Source organism: Moschus berezovskii, chromosome 4 (genome assembly GCF_049115385.1).
Source record: "Moschus berezovskii isolate FMDL1 chromosome 4, NW_MosBer_1.0, whole genome shotgun sequence".
Classification (NCBI taxonomy): Eukaryota; Metazoa; Chordata; class Mammalia; order Artiodactyla; family Moschidae; genus Moschus; species Moschus berezovskii.
The window spans coordinates 28,713,826-28,728,215 of record NC_142463.1 but is presented as its reverse complement, the minus strand read 5'-3'; the positions used below and the strand labels follow the sequence as shown (position 1 = coordinate 28,728,215).

The following is a 14,390-nucleotide window of genomic DNA, read 5'->3' as shown; positions in this document are numbered from 1 at the left end:
GAGATGGGAATACCAGAGCACCTGACCTGCCTCTTGAGAAACCTGTATGCAGGTTAGGAAGCAACAGTTAGAACTGGATATGAAACAACAGACTGGTTCCAAATAGGAAAAGGAGTTCGTCAAGGCTGTATATTGTCACCCTGCTTATTTAACTTATATGCAGAGTACATCATGAGAAATGCTGGGCTGGAAAAAGCACAAGCTGGAATCAAGATTGCCGGGAGAAATATCAACAACCTCAGATATGCAGATGACACCACCCTTACGGCAGAAATTGAGGAAGAACTAAAAAGCCTCTTGATGAAAGTGAAAGAGGAGAGTGAAAAAGTTGGCTTAAAGCGCAACATTCAGAAAACTAAGATGATGGCATCTGGTCCCATCACTTCATGGCAGTTCGATGGGAAAACAGTGCAAACAGTGGCTGATTTTATTTTTCTGGGCTCCAAAATCACTGCAGATGGTGACTGCAGCTATGAAATTAAAAGATGCTTACTCCTTGGAAGGAAAAAGCAGAGACATTACTTCGTCACCAAAGGTCCGTCTAGTGAAGGCTATGATTTTCTAGTGGTCATGTATGAATGTGAGAGTTGGACTATAAAGAAAGCTGAGCGCCAAAGAATTGATGCTTTTGAACTGTGGTGTTGGAGAAGACTCTTGAGAGTCCCTTGGACTGAAAGGAGATCCAACCAGTCCAATCCTAAAGGAAATCAGTCCTGAGTATTCACTGGAAGATGATGCTGAAGCTGAAACTCCAATACTTTGGCCCTGATGTGAAGAACCGACTCACTGGAAAAGACCCTGATGCTGGGAAAAATTGAAGGTGGGAGGAGAAGGGGAACAACAGAGGATGAAATGGTTGAATGGTATCATCAATGCGATGGACATGAGTTTGAGTAAGCTCCAGGAGTTGGTGATGGACAGGGAGGCCTGCCGTGTTGCAGTCCATGGGATCACAAAGAGTCGGACATGACTAAGCGACTGAATTGACTTATGTTGGTGAAAGCAGTGTCCTCACTGGCAGGAAATTAAAAGACAATCAATATTTGTACAGTATTTTAGTACATCGTTACATCATCATCTGATGCCATCTTTATTTTTATCCTTATTATATAGAGGCTCGGGGAGAGTCAAGATACTCCTCTTAGCAACTGGTAGAGCTGAAACTAGAAAACAGATCTTAGGAAACCAAAAGTTTCTCTAGGGAAAGACAGTTCTTCATTTCAGTAAAATTAGTATCTTTGTGGAGAGGACCACAGCATCCTTTGATTTCACTGTCAGACAGCAGATAAAGTAAGATCGAAAGAAAGGAAGGCAAATCATTTTGCCAGTTGTTAGTAGCGTCTTTATAAATGATACGAGTCCGAGGATGCCACCAGGTACGGCAGGCAAGACTTCGACTCCCAGCATGCTGTACTCTGGAACTTCCAGTCCCAGAATGCAACGCTCCTCCTTCCTCCCAGAGGGCCATGAAGACTACAATTCCCGTCATGCAGCGCCACCCCCAGTTTCTGGCGCCCCGCTGGACCCTGCTTCGGAGAGACTTTTTGGACTCCAGAGGGCGGACCCTGGAGTCCCAGCCCCCTCTGGGGGACGTGTCTGCGCGGCAGTTCTGGTCCGTTGGGCCTGTCCAGACGAAACCTCGAAAGGATGGGTTGCGGCCTGGGCCGGGCTTCTCCCAGGCAGCGTTTGAGGCAGCCCCAATGGGGCCCTCCGGGGGCCTTCCTCCCTTTGAACTGCGGTGGCGGGCGGGCTCGTTGCATCCTGCACCCCTCAGAGTAGGGGCCGCCATCACCATGGCCACGGCTGCGAGCCGGCCCTGCCCCGGAGGGTCGCGGGACATCCTGTGGCGCGTGAGTGCGGCGCGCAGCGTGGCAGGCGCTCGTTAGCGGCGGGGGTCTGGCTGGTTCGGGGGCGTCGGTGGCGCGTGCGCGCTGGGCGGGGGAGGGGCTGGCTCTAGCGTAGCGTGGCAAGCGCGTGGGGTCGGGGTTGTGCGGGGCGTCCTGAGTGGACGCTAGTCATAGTAGGGAGGGGCGTGCTGAGGAGAGTTGGTTACAAGGTGTGTGTCTGTGCAGGACGTCCTGAGTGCAAACTTGTTACTGTGTGAGAGAGGGGTCCTGAGTGGAAGCTGTTCATGGTGCGAAGGATGACCTGCATGGGAATTGGGGCGGGGAATGGGAGAGAGTTGTGTGCCAGGGAGGTGTACCTACTAAGTGCAGACATCTTTAATTTGTTGATTACTTGGAGGGACTGATGCTAAAGCTGAAACTGCAATACTTTGGCCACCTCATGCGACGAGTTGACTCACAGGAAAAGACTCTGATGCTGGGAAAGGTTGGGGGCGGGAGGAGAAGGGGACGACGGAGAATGAGATGGCTGGATGGCATCACCGACTCTGTGGACATGAGTTTGAGTGAACTCCGGGAGTTGGTGATGGACAGGGAGGCCTGGCGTTCTGTGATTCATGGGGTCGCGGAGAGTCGGACACGACTGAGCGACTGAACTGAACTGAACTGAACTGAACTTGGGATAAGAAGCGGGGAAGAATATCCGGAATCGGAAAGACAACAGCTGGACTTGGGGTCTGGGAAAAAGCAGGACTGGTATTATGTCAAATTAGAGGAATGTGGACACTGTGGGTCGGAGGTGAGGAGGTGCTTTCTTGTGGAAGTTTAGTCAACAGTTCTGCATCCTTTCTGTGGCGGGCAAAGAGTAACAGGAGTAAGATCCCTTTTAGAACAGTGCTTATACCCTGGCAGCACTGCCATCTACTTTGCTCAGTTCAGTCGCTCAGTCGCCTCCGACTCTTTGCGACCCCATGGACTGCAGCATGCCAGGCCTCCCTGTCCATCACCAACTCCCGGAGTTTACTCAAACTCATGTCCATTGCGTCGGTGATGCCATCCAACCATTTCATCCTCTGTCGTCCCCTTCTTCTGCTTTCAGTCTTTCCCATCATCAGGGTCTTTTCCAGTGAGTCAATTCTTCACATCAGGTGGCCAAAGTATTGGAGTTTCAGCTTCAGCATCAGTCCTTTCAATGAATATTCAGGACTGATTTCTTTTAGGATGGACTGGTTGGATCTCCTTGCAGTCCAAGGGACTCTCAAGAGTCTTTTCCAACACCACAGTTCAAAAGCATCAGTTCTTCGGTGCTCAGCTTTCTTTATAGTCCAACTCTCAAGCCGTACATGACTACTGCAAAAACCATAGCTTTGACTAGAGGTGCCTTTGTTGGCAAAATAATGTCTGCTTTTTAATATGCTGTCTAGGTTGGTCATAGCTTTTCTTCCAAGGAGCAAGCGTCTTTTAATTTCATGGCTGCAGCCACTATCTGCAGTGATTTTGCTGCTGCTAAGTCACTTCAGTCGTGTCTGACTCTGTGTGACCCCATAGATGGAAGCCCACCAGGCTCCCCCGTCCCTGGGATTCTCCAGGCAAGAACACTGGAGTGGGTTGCCACTTCCTTCTCCAATGTGTGAAAGTGAAAAGTGAAAGTGAAGTCGCTCAGTCGTGTCCGACCCTTAGCGACCCCACGGACTGCAGCCTACCAGGCTCCTCCATCCATGGGATTTTCTAGGCAATAGTACTGGAGTGGCTTGCCATTGCCTTCTCCGGCAGTGATTTTAGAGCCCCCCAAAATAAAGTCAGCCACTGTTTGCACTGTTTCCCCATCTATTTGCCATGAAGTGACGGGACCAGGTGCCATGATTTTAGTTTTCTGAATGTTGAGTTTTAAGCCAGCTTTTTCACTCTCCTCTTCACTTTCTGCCTTAGTGGTGTCATCTGCATATCTGAGGTTATTGATACTTTTCCTGGCAATCTTGATTCCAGCTTGTGCTTGCTTCATCTAGCCCAGCATTTCTTATGATGTACTCTGCATTTAAGTTAAATAAGCAGGGTGACGTATACAGCCTTGATGTACTCCTTTCCCAATTTGGAACCAGTCTCTTGTTCCATGTCCAGTTCTAACTGTTGCTTCTTGACCTGCATACATATTTCTCAGGAGGCAGGTCAGGTGGTCTGGTATTCACCTCTTTTGAAGAATTTTCTTTATATCCCAAGTTATTAATAATAAATCTTGCCTGTTCTTTACAACCTTTATTATCAGCTATCGATGTCCTGCAGATTGTGCATCGGAAAGATGGCTGCAGTTTTTCTTTTTTAAACTTTCTTATTGCCACTGCCTTCCTTCAGACACTGACTGAAATCTTTGGCTTGGGCCGTTGGGGTGTGCTGCCTTCTGTTTACTGTCTGCCTCTTGTCCCCTCTGATCCATCTTCAGTGTAGCCACCTTACAGACACAAGGGTGTTTTACCTTCCAGAGATAAATCTGATTGTCACTTTTGTGCTTAAAATCCCTCAAGATCTTTTCTTGTATTTATGTATTCAGCAGTAAATCTTGTGCCTCTTATGAGGTTTGTGTTAAGTTGCTTCAGTCGTGTCCGACTCTTTTCCACCCAGTGGACTGTAGCCCCCCAGACTCCTCTGTCCATGGGATTCTCCAGGCAAGAATATTGGAGTGGACTGCCATGCCCTTCTCTAGAGGATCTTCCTCACCCAGGGGTGGAACCTGTGTCTCTTATGTCTCCTGCATTGGCAGGCCGGTTCTTTGACCGCTAGTGCCCTCTGGGAAGCCCATCTCTTATGAGGTTGGCACTGATAATTCAGACATGAATACAATGAAGTAGGTTCTCAGTTAGGAGCCCATATCTAATAATTGTAAACACAGTTGCAGTATATACATGATTCCTGTAATATGTATACACTTTCAGATATTGACATGTTTATCAAACCTAGGGAGACAGCTGTTAGTTGCCGTGAAATACAGTTGTAAACTAAATCAAACCTTCTTCACTCCCCAAAGTGTGATATTTAATGTGACATCTGACTCTGGACTACATAGCAAGAGTTCACTGATAGGAGAAAATTCTGTAGTGGTATGTGATATTGTTAATAGTAGTGACCATTGGAGTTTATAGACAGCTGCCTGGTCTGTAATCCGGGTGTAAATATTAGTGTTTAACATCCTGTATGAAAAGAGAAGATTTGCGTAACTGAAATAACGGAATAGTTTAACTGACTTCATGAGTGAGGGATTTTGTTGATTTAATCGCAGGTGTTGGGCTGGAGGATAGTTACGAGCATCGTCTGGTCAGTGCTGCTGCTGCCCGTCTGTGCCACAGTGTTTGTACTCTTCAGCAGCATAGACTTATTCCATCCTATACAGTGGCTGTCTGGTAAGTGATATTCAGTTTGGGGATAACAAATTTACAGGACCCACTTCTCAACATAAAAATTGCATTACGTTTTATATTTATTTTAGTGTCTGTATTGACAGTGGCAAAAAAAATTCACTCTGAGGTTCTTAAGCCATTCCCTGCTTAACATAGGCATTTTCACTATACAATAAGATCACAAAACCCGTCAGAGACTGTTCACAGAAACAGAAAGATCGCTAGGGACCACATTAATAAAAACTTAATTTTGTTTGTCTTTTCTCTTTGACAGCTTTATTGAGGAAGTGAACTTGTGAGCTTTCTTTTTAAGGAAGTGAACTAATACTTCTACATATTTAAAAATTATAAAGTATGACATATCTTTTAAAAATTTTTTTCTAAAATTAAGAATACTTCATTTCTTTATTGTGGCTGATAAGAAAGATGAAAAGAGAAAAGAAGGAGACTAAGGAATATAGAGTTAAACTGAAAGATTGATGAGATGGAAAAAATTGTAGCAGGCTAATGTTTCTCAGAATTCTTGGGGACAATAAAATAATAAATTCATCAAAGTGTAACTACTTTATGTTAATAATAGCTACCAATTATTGCTGCCTACTGTGTGCTGGGCACCATGCTAAGTACCTTAAGTATATTCTTTTCTTTTTTTTCGGTCACTCCTCATGGCATATCGGGGTCTTACTTCCCCAAAAGGGGATCGAACTTGCACCCCTTGCAGTGGAGAAGTGGAGTCTTAACCACTGACCCACCAAGGAAATCCCAGGATATTACTTCTCATCCTTCCTATTAATACAACCTTGTATGATAAGAATGAGGTAGTATGCCTACTTACATGAGGGACCTGAGACTCAGGTTATGTCTGTGCAGAGACACAGCTAATGAGTAACTGAACTAGGGTTTGAATATTGGTCTCTGACTTCAAAGCCTGTGTTTTTTCCACTATGCCACACTAGAATTTAAAAAGAGAGAAATGTTCCCAGAGTAGATTTTGAAGCTTTTTAAGGTCTTGCCTAAGGCTAAAAAGCACAAATACTCTTGAAATTCTTCCTTCCCGCCTCCCCTCCCAAATGGTAACAATAAATTTCTTTTGCTTTGGAAAGTGGGAAATATGTTAATTTAATTTTTCAGAAGAAATGCCAATTTTCAAAGAGTTAAAAACTTTACCTTATGGCCTTTGGAGAGAGATTGCTGCTAAAGAATTGAAGTCATTTTAAGTTTTTTGTTGAGACATATCAATCACTTTTTGGGTGAATCTCACAGTCAGATGAAGTTAAGCCATAAGCTAGTACCAAGGTGGCAAGTATTTCTGTAACCACCTTGCCTGTGTCTGCATCACTCATGCTTGTCTAGTTGCAACTTTAAAATATTCAATATTGTAATCTAGAGCCATTACCAGTTGTTATAGATTGGTACTTCAGACCAAAACTTTTTGCCATTTCGTGGCCCATGGGTTCTTTAATTCTAGTGTCCCTTTTTCTCCAAATTGGATTTGATTTATGCCATTTTTCTCATCAAATATTACTTGTCTGCTTCAACTTTTGCTTCATAAAGTCTTTACAGAAAAATTTAGTCCGTCCTTCCTTATTTCCAGTCACATGAATTAGTTCTTTCACTCTTTTAGCTCAGTGTAATGCTTGAGAAGTTTACTTGTGGATGCTTAATAATTTTTCAGTAATTTAGGTCAATGAATTAAAATTTTAAAAATAATTGGTCTCATTTAGTCTATTTAACAAACATATGTCCATATTTTTATTTCTCTTGTTTGTGTTTTTAGGCATAATATATACATATTTTAAACTGTCACATTTTTTAGATGGAATATTGATTGTTGAGCCACTCTAAAATGTGAATGTATTAGTATTTTACAGGGATGTCATGAATTTTTATTTTTAATTCTGTTCATTTGGATGATTTACAGATTATTTCTAGAAATGTTACTTTTTTTAGCTATAGGGATTAATTGGATTTAAGAAGGGATCTGAAAAATATTTATATTTTAGAAAGAAACTTTGTTGATATATTACTAAATGTGGTACTTCTCTGTTTCACTTGAAATATGTTTGCATTATTGGTATTATTTGTCTGATGTTATCATCTGGGTCATCTAAAAGAAATTCTGGTATATGTTAAAGATAAATTTTTAAATTAAAATTAGAGTGTGGTTCAAGCCCCCCTTTTTATTGCAATATACTAAATGTGACAATATGACTGAATGAACTCACTAATTCATCTCTCTTTTGTTTTAGCTTCTTTCAATGATCTGTATAATTCCTACATTATCTTTTACCTTCTGCTGCTGTCAGTGGTAATTGTAATAATAAGTATTTTCAATGTGGAGTTCTATACAGGTGAGTTTTCAAATGTTAACCATCTTTAAAATACCTGAATTTATTTTACTAAGAGCACACATAATGAATTTTGCATGTGGATGTGTACATCAGAGGCTATATCTTGTGTCAGAGTTTTAAAATGTATACAGAATTATATGCTTTTGAATGTCTTACTGTAAAATTTATTTGACTGATACTTTCTCTGATTTTCAAAAATAATTCGCACCCTTAGGACAAATTGTTTGATTCCATTTATATATATGAGGTATCTACTGCTGCTGCTAAGTCACTTCAGTCGTGTCCGACTCTGTGTGACCCCATAGACGGAAGCCCACCAGGCTCCCCCGTCCCTGGGATTCTCCAGGCAAGAACACTGGAGTGGGTTGCCATTTCCTTCTCCAGTGTGTGAAAAGTGAAAGTGAAGTCGCTCAGTCGTGTCCGACCCATAGCGACCCCACGGATTGCAGCCTACCAGGCTCCTCCATCCATGGGATTTTCTAGGCAAGAGTACTGGAGTGGCTTGCCATTGCCTTCTCCATGAGGTATCTAGAGTAGTCTCAAATTCATGGAGATATAAAGTAGAATGATGGTTGCCAGGGACTTGAGGGAGGAGGGAGTGGGGAATTGTTTAGTGGATACAGAGTTAATAGGTATGGGGAGGATGGAAAAGTTTGGAGATGGATGGTGGTGATGGTTGCACAACAATGTGAGTGTACTTAAAACTATACACTTAAAATGGTCATTTTTTAATATGTATTTTATGACATTAAAAAAATTTAGACATTTTAATAGTTCACAGCTAGTGATTAAAGTTGTGATTTAGCAGATATATTATAAAAATAACTCCTTTATAGAGTAGGAGATCAAGACCAGATGATTTCTGAGGTCCTTTTCAAATATTAAAGTCTATAATTCTGTGATTTTGGAACAACAAAATTTAAAATATCATATGTTTTGCTTTGGGAGGATCACCTGCTAGATTTTAGAGCTTTTTACTTTTTCTCAATTTCTCTCCTTGCTCTTCCTGCCTTTTCAGATTCCTTAAGTCTGTCCTTGAGGTAAAATGAGAAGCTTTTTCTTTTTTTCACTATAACTTCATTCCTCTTTTTAGCTCTTTAGTATTTCCTGTCTAGATATGATGTACAATTTCACATTGTTCTCTGGCTTTTATAACATACCCTTTTCCTTTATTTTACTAATCCCTCACTACTTGCTGATGGATATCTTTTCCTATTCAAGCCATCTGTTGAACCCCTTGACTTACAGCTAGCTTTTTTGGTGGTGGGAGGGAGGTGGCGGGCCTGCGCTACATGGCTTGCATGATCTTAGTTCTCCAGCCAGGAACTGAATCCGTGCCCTATGCAGTGGAAGCGTGAAGTCTTAACCACTGGACCACCTGGGAAGTCTTCATCTAGTCTTTCTTAAAGCCTTTAGCTTTAAGTCACTTTGGCTCAGTCCTTCAGTGTTCATTATGCAATGCACTGTGTTGGGATAGGAGATGTTTGGTCCCAGTTTTCCCCAAGAGGTCACAATTAATGTTGAGGCAGTGATACAGTTGATAGTAGGAGAGTATATAGGAGCACCATTTACCCAGCATGGTGAACTTCCTGAGGAGATGACGTTTAAACCGAGCCTTGAAGGGTGAATATCTTAAGTAGACAAGGAAGAAAAATGATTTTCTTCCTTGAAAGGGGAAAGATGTAGCATATAAAAAGGTTTAATGACATCAGAAGGTTTCGTATATGTTCAGAGTATAAGTCAATTACACAGTCAGCAAGTCTTGAGGGCATTTCTGGTGGGGAGGGAAAGGTGATAGCATCCTCTTCTCTGAATTGTGAAACACCTAAGCCCTCTCCCTTTGTGCTTCGTTTTCCACCATACTTGGTGTGTATTGGATACTGTAAGAATTAAAAGAAGACTATGTACAAAGATAGGTCATGGAACCCTGTGCCACTGTTTTCAAAGGCCAGCATCCCTTCCCTTTTACGCACTCTTGCCTCCCCTAGTTCACCTTGAAAGCATTTATTTTAGTATCAGTGTTGTCATTATTTACCTAGTTTGTGGTTTATTATTCCAGATGGACTGTATATTGTCAGTTCAAAATGCTGAAATAAGGATAACTTGCTGGAAGACAGGCACTATCTTAAAATTATTGTTTATTCCTTTATGGCAGTAAGGGGAGTGCCAGGGTAGGCACTGTTTGAGCTGTCTGGAAATCTTAATGAAAAAGAATTAAAAAATGTTTATCATACTATCCTTAGGTTTCATCTCTCTAGATTCTTTGGTTTTTCTTTTTCTGTGTGTATCTGTATTTACTCAGTCTTTTTCAAATTATGTTGACTTAGAATGTTTCTGTACTATGTTTTATACTGACTCGGTTTCCTCCTGCCCTTTGGAGTATTTGTGCAGGGGGGAGAGGGAAGAGTTTAGGTCCCCTTGCTTCATATGCTGTGGATTATACAGCCACAGGCTTGTGTTTTGCTTTCAGTTGTGCCTTCCATTCCCTGCTCAAGACTGGCACTGATAGGAAAGATCCTTCATCCGCAGCAGCTCCTGCACTCCTTCGTTCACGCTGCAATGGGAATGATGATGGCTTGGTGTGCCACAGTGATAACCAAGGGCCAGTACAGCTTTCTTGTGGTTCCCTGCACTGGTACTGAGAGGTAATATTCCGTATATTTTTTATAAGGGTCCTTGTTTAGTTATTAATCCAAAGATGACCTGTATACATTAATAGTTTATGGACATTCTTTACTTTCCAGACTTCTGTTAAAAAGTGCTTTCTCACCTACATCAAATGTTTTTGATGTTTTATGTTTGTTGAACATAAAACAGTTTTTTTTAAACCATTCTGTGCAAGGTGCTATGCTAGATGCTGTTGGATTTATTAGAATGATTTACATATGGACTACAAGCTCCTTCAGAGTTGAGACCAGTAGGTGATGTAAGACATGGATGCAAATGAATATAAGAGGAGAGGAATAGAAATATGTGAGAAATAGGATGTAACAGGAAGAAAGTGAAATGTGCAGATCAAACTTGTGGGAGTTGAGAAAGCAGGGAGGGATCCATACATGACTTCTGGGAGGAGGTGGCATTTAGGTTGGGATTTGAAGGAAGGATAATATGGGAAGAATGAAAAAAATTTTTAAGTAATTACAACTACCTTCTTCAGTAGAGCACTTTTATAATTTTGAAACATACACAGTTCTTGAACAGATGACATTGATATAAATATCAAGTTGATATTCTGGTTTTAAAAATCAAAAAAGATTTCTGGAGTAGTCTTTAAGTTCTCAATTAGCCATTGCTTTTATACAGTGTTCATGACTACTGAATTCTTGATTTCCTTTTGTTCCCCAGTTACTATTATATAGGGCAGGCTTTTTTCCTAATGTGGTAATTGTTCTTTAGTGAAAGGGTTCTCATGAAGGATTGCCTCCTTATAAGAGACAACACAGAGAGAAGCCCAAAGTTACGGCATCTCTTTCAGGTATATAGCCTTCATTTAGAGTTCTTCCTAGCCCAGATACCATTTATCAGTAACTCAAAAGCACTATTGCTTACTGTCATAGGAGACATTCTTACCCTTACCAGATTTCCAAATGAGCAAAGCTAGAGTTTTGTTTTTTTTTTTGTTCTTAAAATGGGAAGATTTATTAAGGTTTTTCTGCAAAAGTAACAGCCAAGCCCATGCTTCTTAAGAGAAGTGATTAGCAGGAAATTTATGTCATACCTTGGGTCCAGAACCACAGGATGCTTCTTAGTTTTAACTAAAGGTCAAATTCTCATGCATCAGGGGAAGAGTTTTGTTAATCTTTTGCCCACACTTAACCTGAAACACACCCTTATGTTAGAATTTGTGGCATTTCTTAAGTAATTAAGTCAAAGCTTTGCCTTCAGTAAATATTGAGCCTAAATGGTGATATGTGTCCCTGGCTATTGAATTAATAACCTAACTTTTCCCTTTCAGCTTAGATAGCCGTGCTGTACAAACCTGCTTAAATGAATATCACCTTTTCTTCCTCCTGGCTGGAGCATTTATGGGCTATAGCTATAGCCTCCGGTATTTTATTAACAATATGAACTATCTCCCATTTCCCATCATACAGGTAAGCTGTTATTTGAGCATTTCCTTATGTCAGAATTTGGCTGGGTTAAAATTGCCCTGGTGATTCTTTATATAACTGGCCTCATCTGATTAATTCAAGATTTGATCAGTGAAACTTAGGACTGAGATGCTCAGAATGCCATTTGGAGAGGAGATCTTTGTCTTCATGAGACTTGAGTGTCTAGGAGCTGCAGTTACCCTTCTTGCTGCGTGTCTCAGAATACTGCTTTGCTCTACTCTTTCCCTCCTTGCTAGGTAGTGGCAGCTGCTGTGACCAAGCAGGGCTGGGGGAGGGTGAAGATGACACTCAAGGAAAGTAACTCTGTGCAGCTGCCAGCTTCTTTTTGAACCTAAGAATCTCATTAGCTTGAGGATGTACAAGTAAGTATAGGACATGTCAGTAACATTCTGAATAAATAAAACAGTTTGGTTTGAGTGGGATAGTTTAGACTGTCTTTCACTTAGGTTTTTAAAAATCTACTAATTTGGTAGAAGCTGTCCCCTTCTCTGGCAGGAGAGAGAAAAGTAGGTTGAGGTTTCTCCAGTGCCACCAAGGCTCTCTGCAGCCTGTTGACTGTTCTTGACTGTGCTGTTATTCGCTTCATTCCTGCTCTACAGCATACTGAATACTGGGCTTTGGAGAAAAGCTGTTAGAACCAGCTCCTTGGTGCTAGGACCCAGTCTGGGAGGGAGAGCTTAGGGGAGGGATGTATAGATCAATGATATGCCATGAGAGTGTAAATATTAGAGTGTGATGGATTAGGGTTCTCCTGGTTTAACTGAAGTTTTCACATGCCTGTTGCATTCTTGAGAACAATCCGATGAAAATACACCTACTGCAAAGAGATAGTGCTCACAGGCAAGAATGTGGCGCTTACCTCTCTGCTGTCTGTGAGCCTATGACAGGGAGTCCTGTTACAAGTTCTTCCCATCCTGTGAAGGTGAGTTAAAAGCAGAATTTCACAAGGAGAAAGATCCCCAAATCCTGCATATCCATGGTGAATCACCTTAGATCCAAAAATCATTAAGAATATAGAAAATGAAGAGAAGAAAGTGCCAGAGAAAAATTAGATTACTCCCAAACATCTTGCTTCTTCATGGACTTCTGTTGATAGTGAAGCCTGTTTAACATCACAGGTGTGTAAGGGAGTGAGCAAGGAGAGTCCAGTATTGATAGTACTGATAAATTACTGTTTATACCATGTGAAGCACATTTGTAAAATTTGAATCTAAATTTTTTGTGATTTCTTTTGGTAAAATTTTGAATTCACTCGTGTATTTTTCCAGACCCTTCATTTTTTATTTATAAATACATTTATAAATATAGTGGCTGTAATATTATATATTTGATGGGTTGGGGTTTTCATAAATACTTTTATTTTGCACATATTATTCAGTAACTACTTTTTCATGTAACAGTACAAAAAATTAGATCTTTTTTTTGTCCTAAGAAAACTCTAATGATTTTATTCATCTTGGTGGCAGATAGTACTTTTTGTTCCAGAGTCATGAGCAAAAGACTTAAAACGTTTTAAAAAAAATTCTTTGACCACTTTTCTTGGGGTCTTTGTGCACCAGCGACCTCATGTTCTGTAGAGACAGCAGAACCTGGTTCTCAGTGGCTGCTAAGCTGCTAAGTCGCTTCAGTCGTGTCCGACTCTGTGCGACCCCGTAGACGGCAGCCCACCAGGCTCCCCTGTCCCTGGGATTCTCCAGGCAGGATCTCAGTGACTAGTGGTCCCCATCTCCAAGGAGACTGAGTTCTGGTCTTGCTTCTGCTATGTCTCGCCAGTAGGGGAGCAGAAAAGGCAGGGAGGAGACTTTCTTCTCTATCAAAGGCCAGAGATGGGAGAATACAAACTCACTTCCTTTTGGTGATAAATGTAGTCCGTCTGACAGATAGGAGGAGAAGTCCTGACCCCTCTTCTGCATCAGCGTCTACAGGTCGAGTGCCTCAGCCCCACAATCCTGGGCTACTTGTAAACAGGCTCTGGCATATTCACCAACAACCGAGTTCAGGCAATTTAATTTGCAGCCTTGATGGAGGCACTCCTGTGCCCATGCTGCCTCACAGAGTGGGGGCGGTGTGATGAGGATGAGCCTGCCCTCGGGCACGTCCATGGACCGCAGGTATGGCACCTTGCTCTGCAGGTTTGCCACAAACTCCTTCAGGGGCACGTGCTGCTCGGGGTTCTCGTCTTTGAGCGCACTGCCATTGGCACCAAAGACAATTGTGACGGCCACCGGACTGTCCAGCCTGCTCGCCTTCCTGACGAGTCTGGGGAGGATAATTTTGGCCCATCTGGTGTTGTAACCTGAAAATCCACGATTCAGGACGTCACATTTTCTGACCAGCATGTCAGCCAGTGACGCTCCGCATCCACCCTGTTGGAAAGAAAACTGGGTGATGGAGTCTCCAAAAAGCAGAACCCGAGGCCAGAGCAGAGGGCTCCCGCTCGCCACCGCCTCGCATAGCACCATGATGCCCAAATTAGATCTTTTAAAAAATACAGTATTTTAACCAATCTGCTGTTAGTCCATTAGGCTTTTTTTTTTTTTCTTTAAACTTGCTTCTGCTACAAAACTCAGTTCTGTTGCCCTTATTAGATTCTTAATGACTGACTGATAGGGAAAAGCACAACATTGGTGTGGGGTAGGGTACAAAGAAATGAGTAAATACCAAGATAGGCTTAGTAAGTTATACACCAACAAG

General features: G+C 41.9%; 1 protein-coding gene and 1 pseudogene across 2 annotated transcripts in view; one reads left to right on the top strand and one right to left on the bottom strand.

Annotated features, from left to right (window-relative positions):
- The first annotated feature begins 1,405 nt into the window (after positions 1–1,405).
- Positions 1,406–14,390, top strand: part of NDC1 (NDC1 transmembrane nucleoporin) — a 57,664-nt gene continuing 44,679 nt past the window's right edge. Inside the window, exons 1-5 of one of the 2 annotated variants that reach the window (XM_088835310.1) lie at positions 1,406–1,612; positions 5,116–5,236; positions 7,483–7,584; positions 10,055–10,229; positions 11,540–11,678. In XM_088835310.1, the coding sequence (XP_088691436.1) occupies positions 1,406–1,612; positions 5,116–5,236; positions 7,483–7,584; positions 10,055–10,229; positions 11,540–11,678 (744 nt within the window). Of the gene's footprint in view, positions 1,851–5,115; positions 5,237–7,482; positions 7,585–10,054; positions 10,230–11,539; positions 11,679–14,390 lie in introns of both variants that reach the window. The other variant, XM_055403032.2, reaches the window with a different exon arrangement.
- Positions 13,409–14,210, bottom strand: LOC129541255 (isoamyl acetate-hydrolyzing esterase 1 homolog pseudogene; annotated as a pseudogene).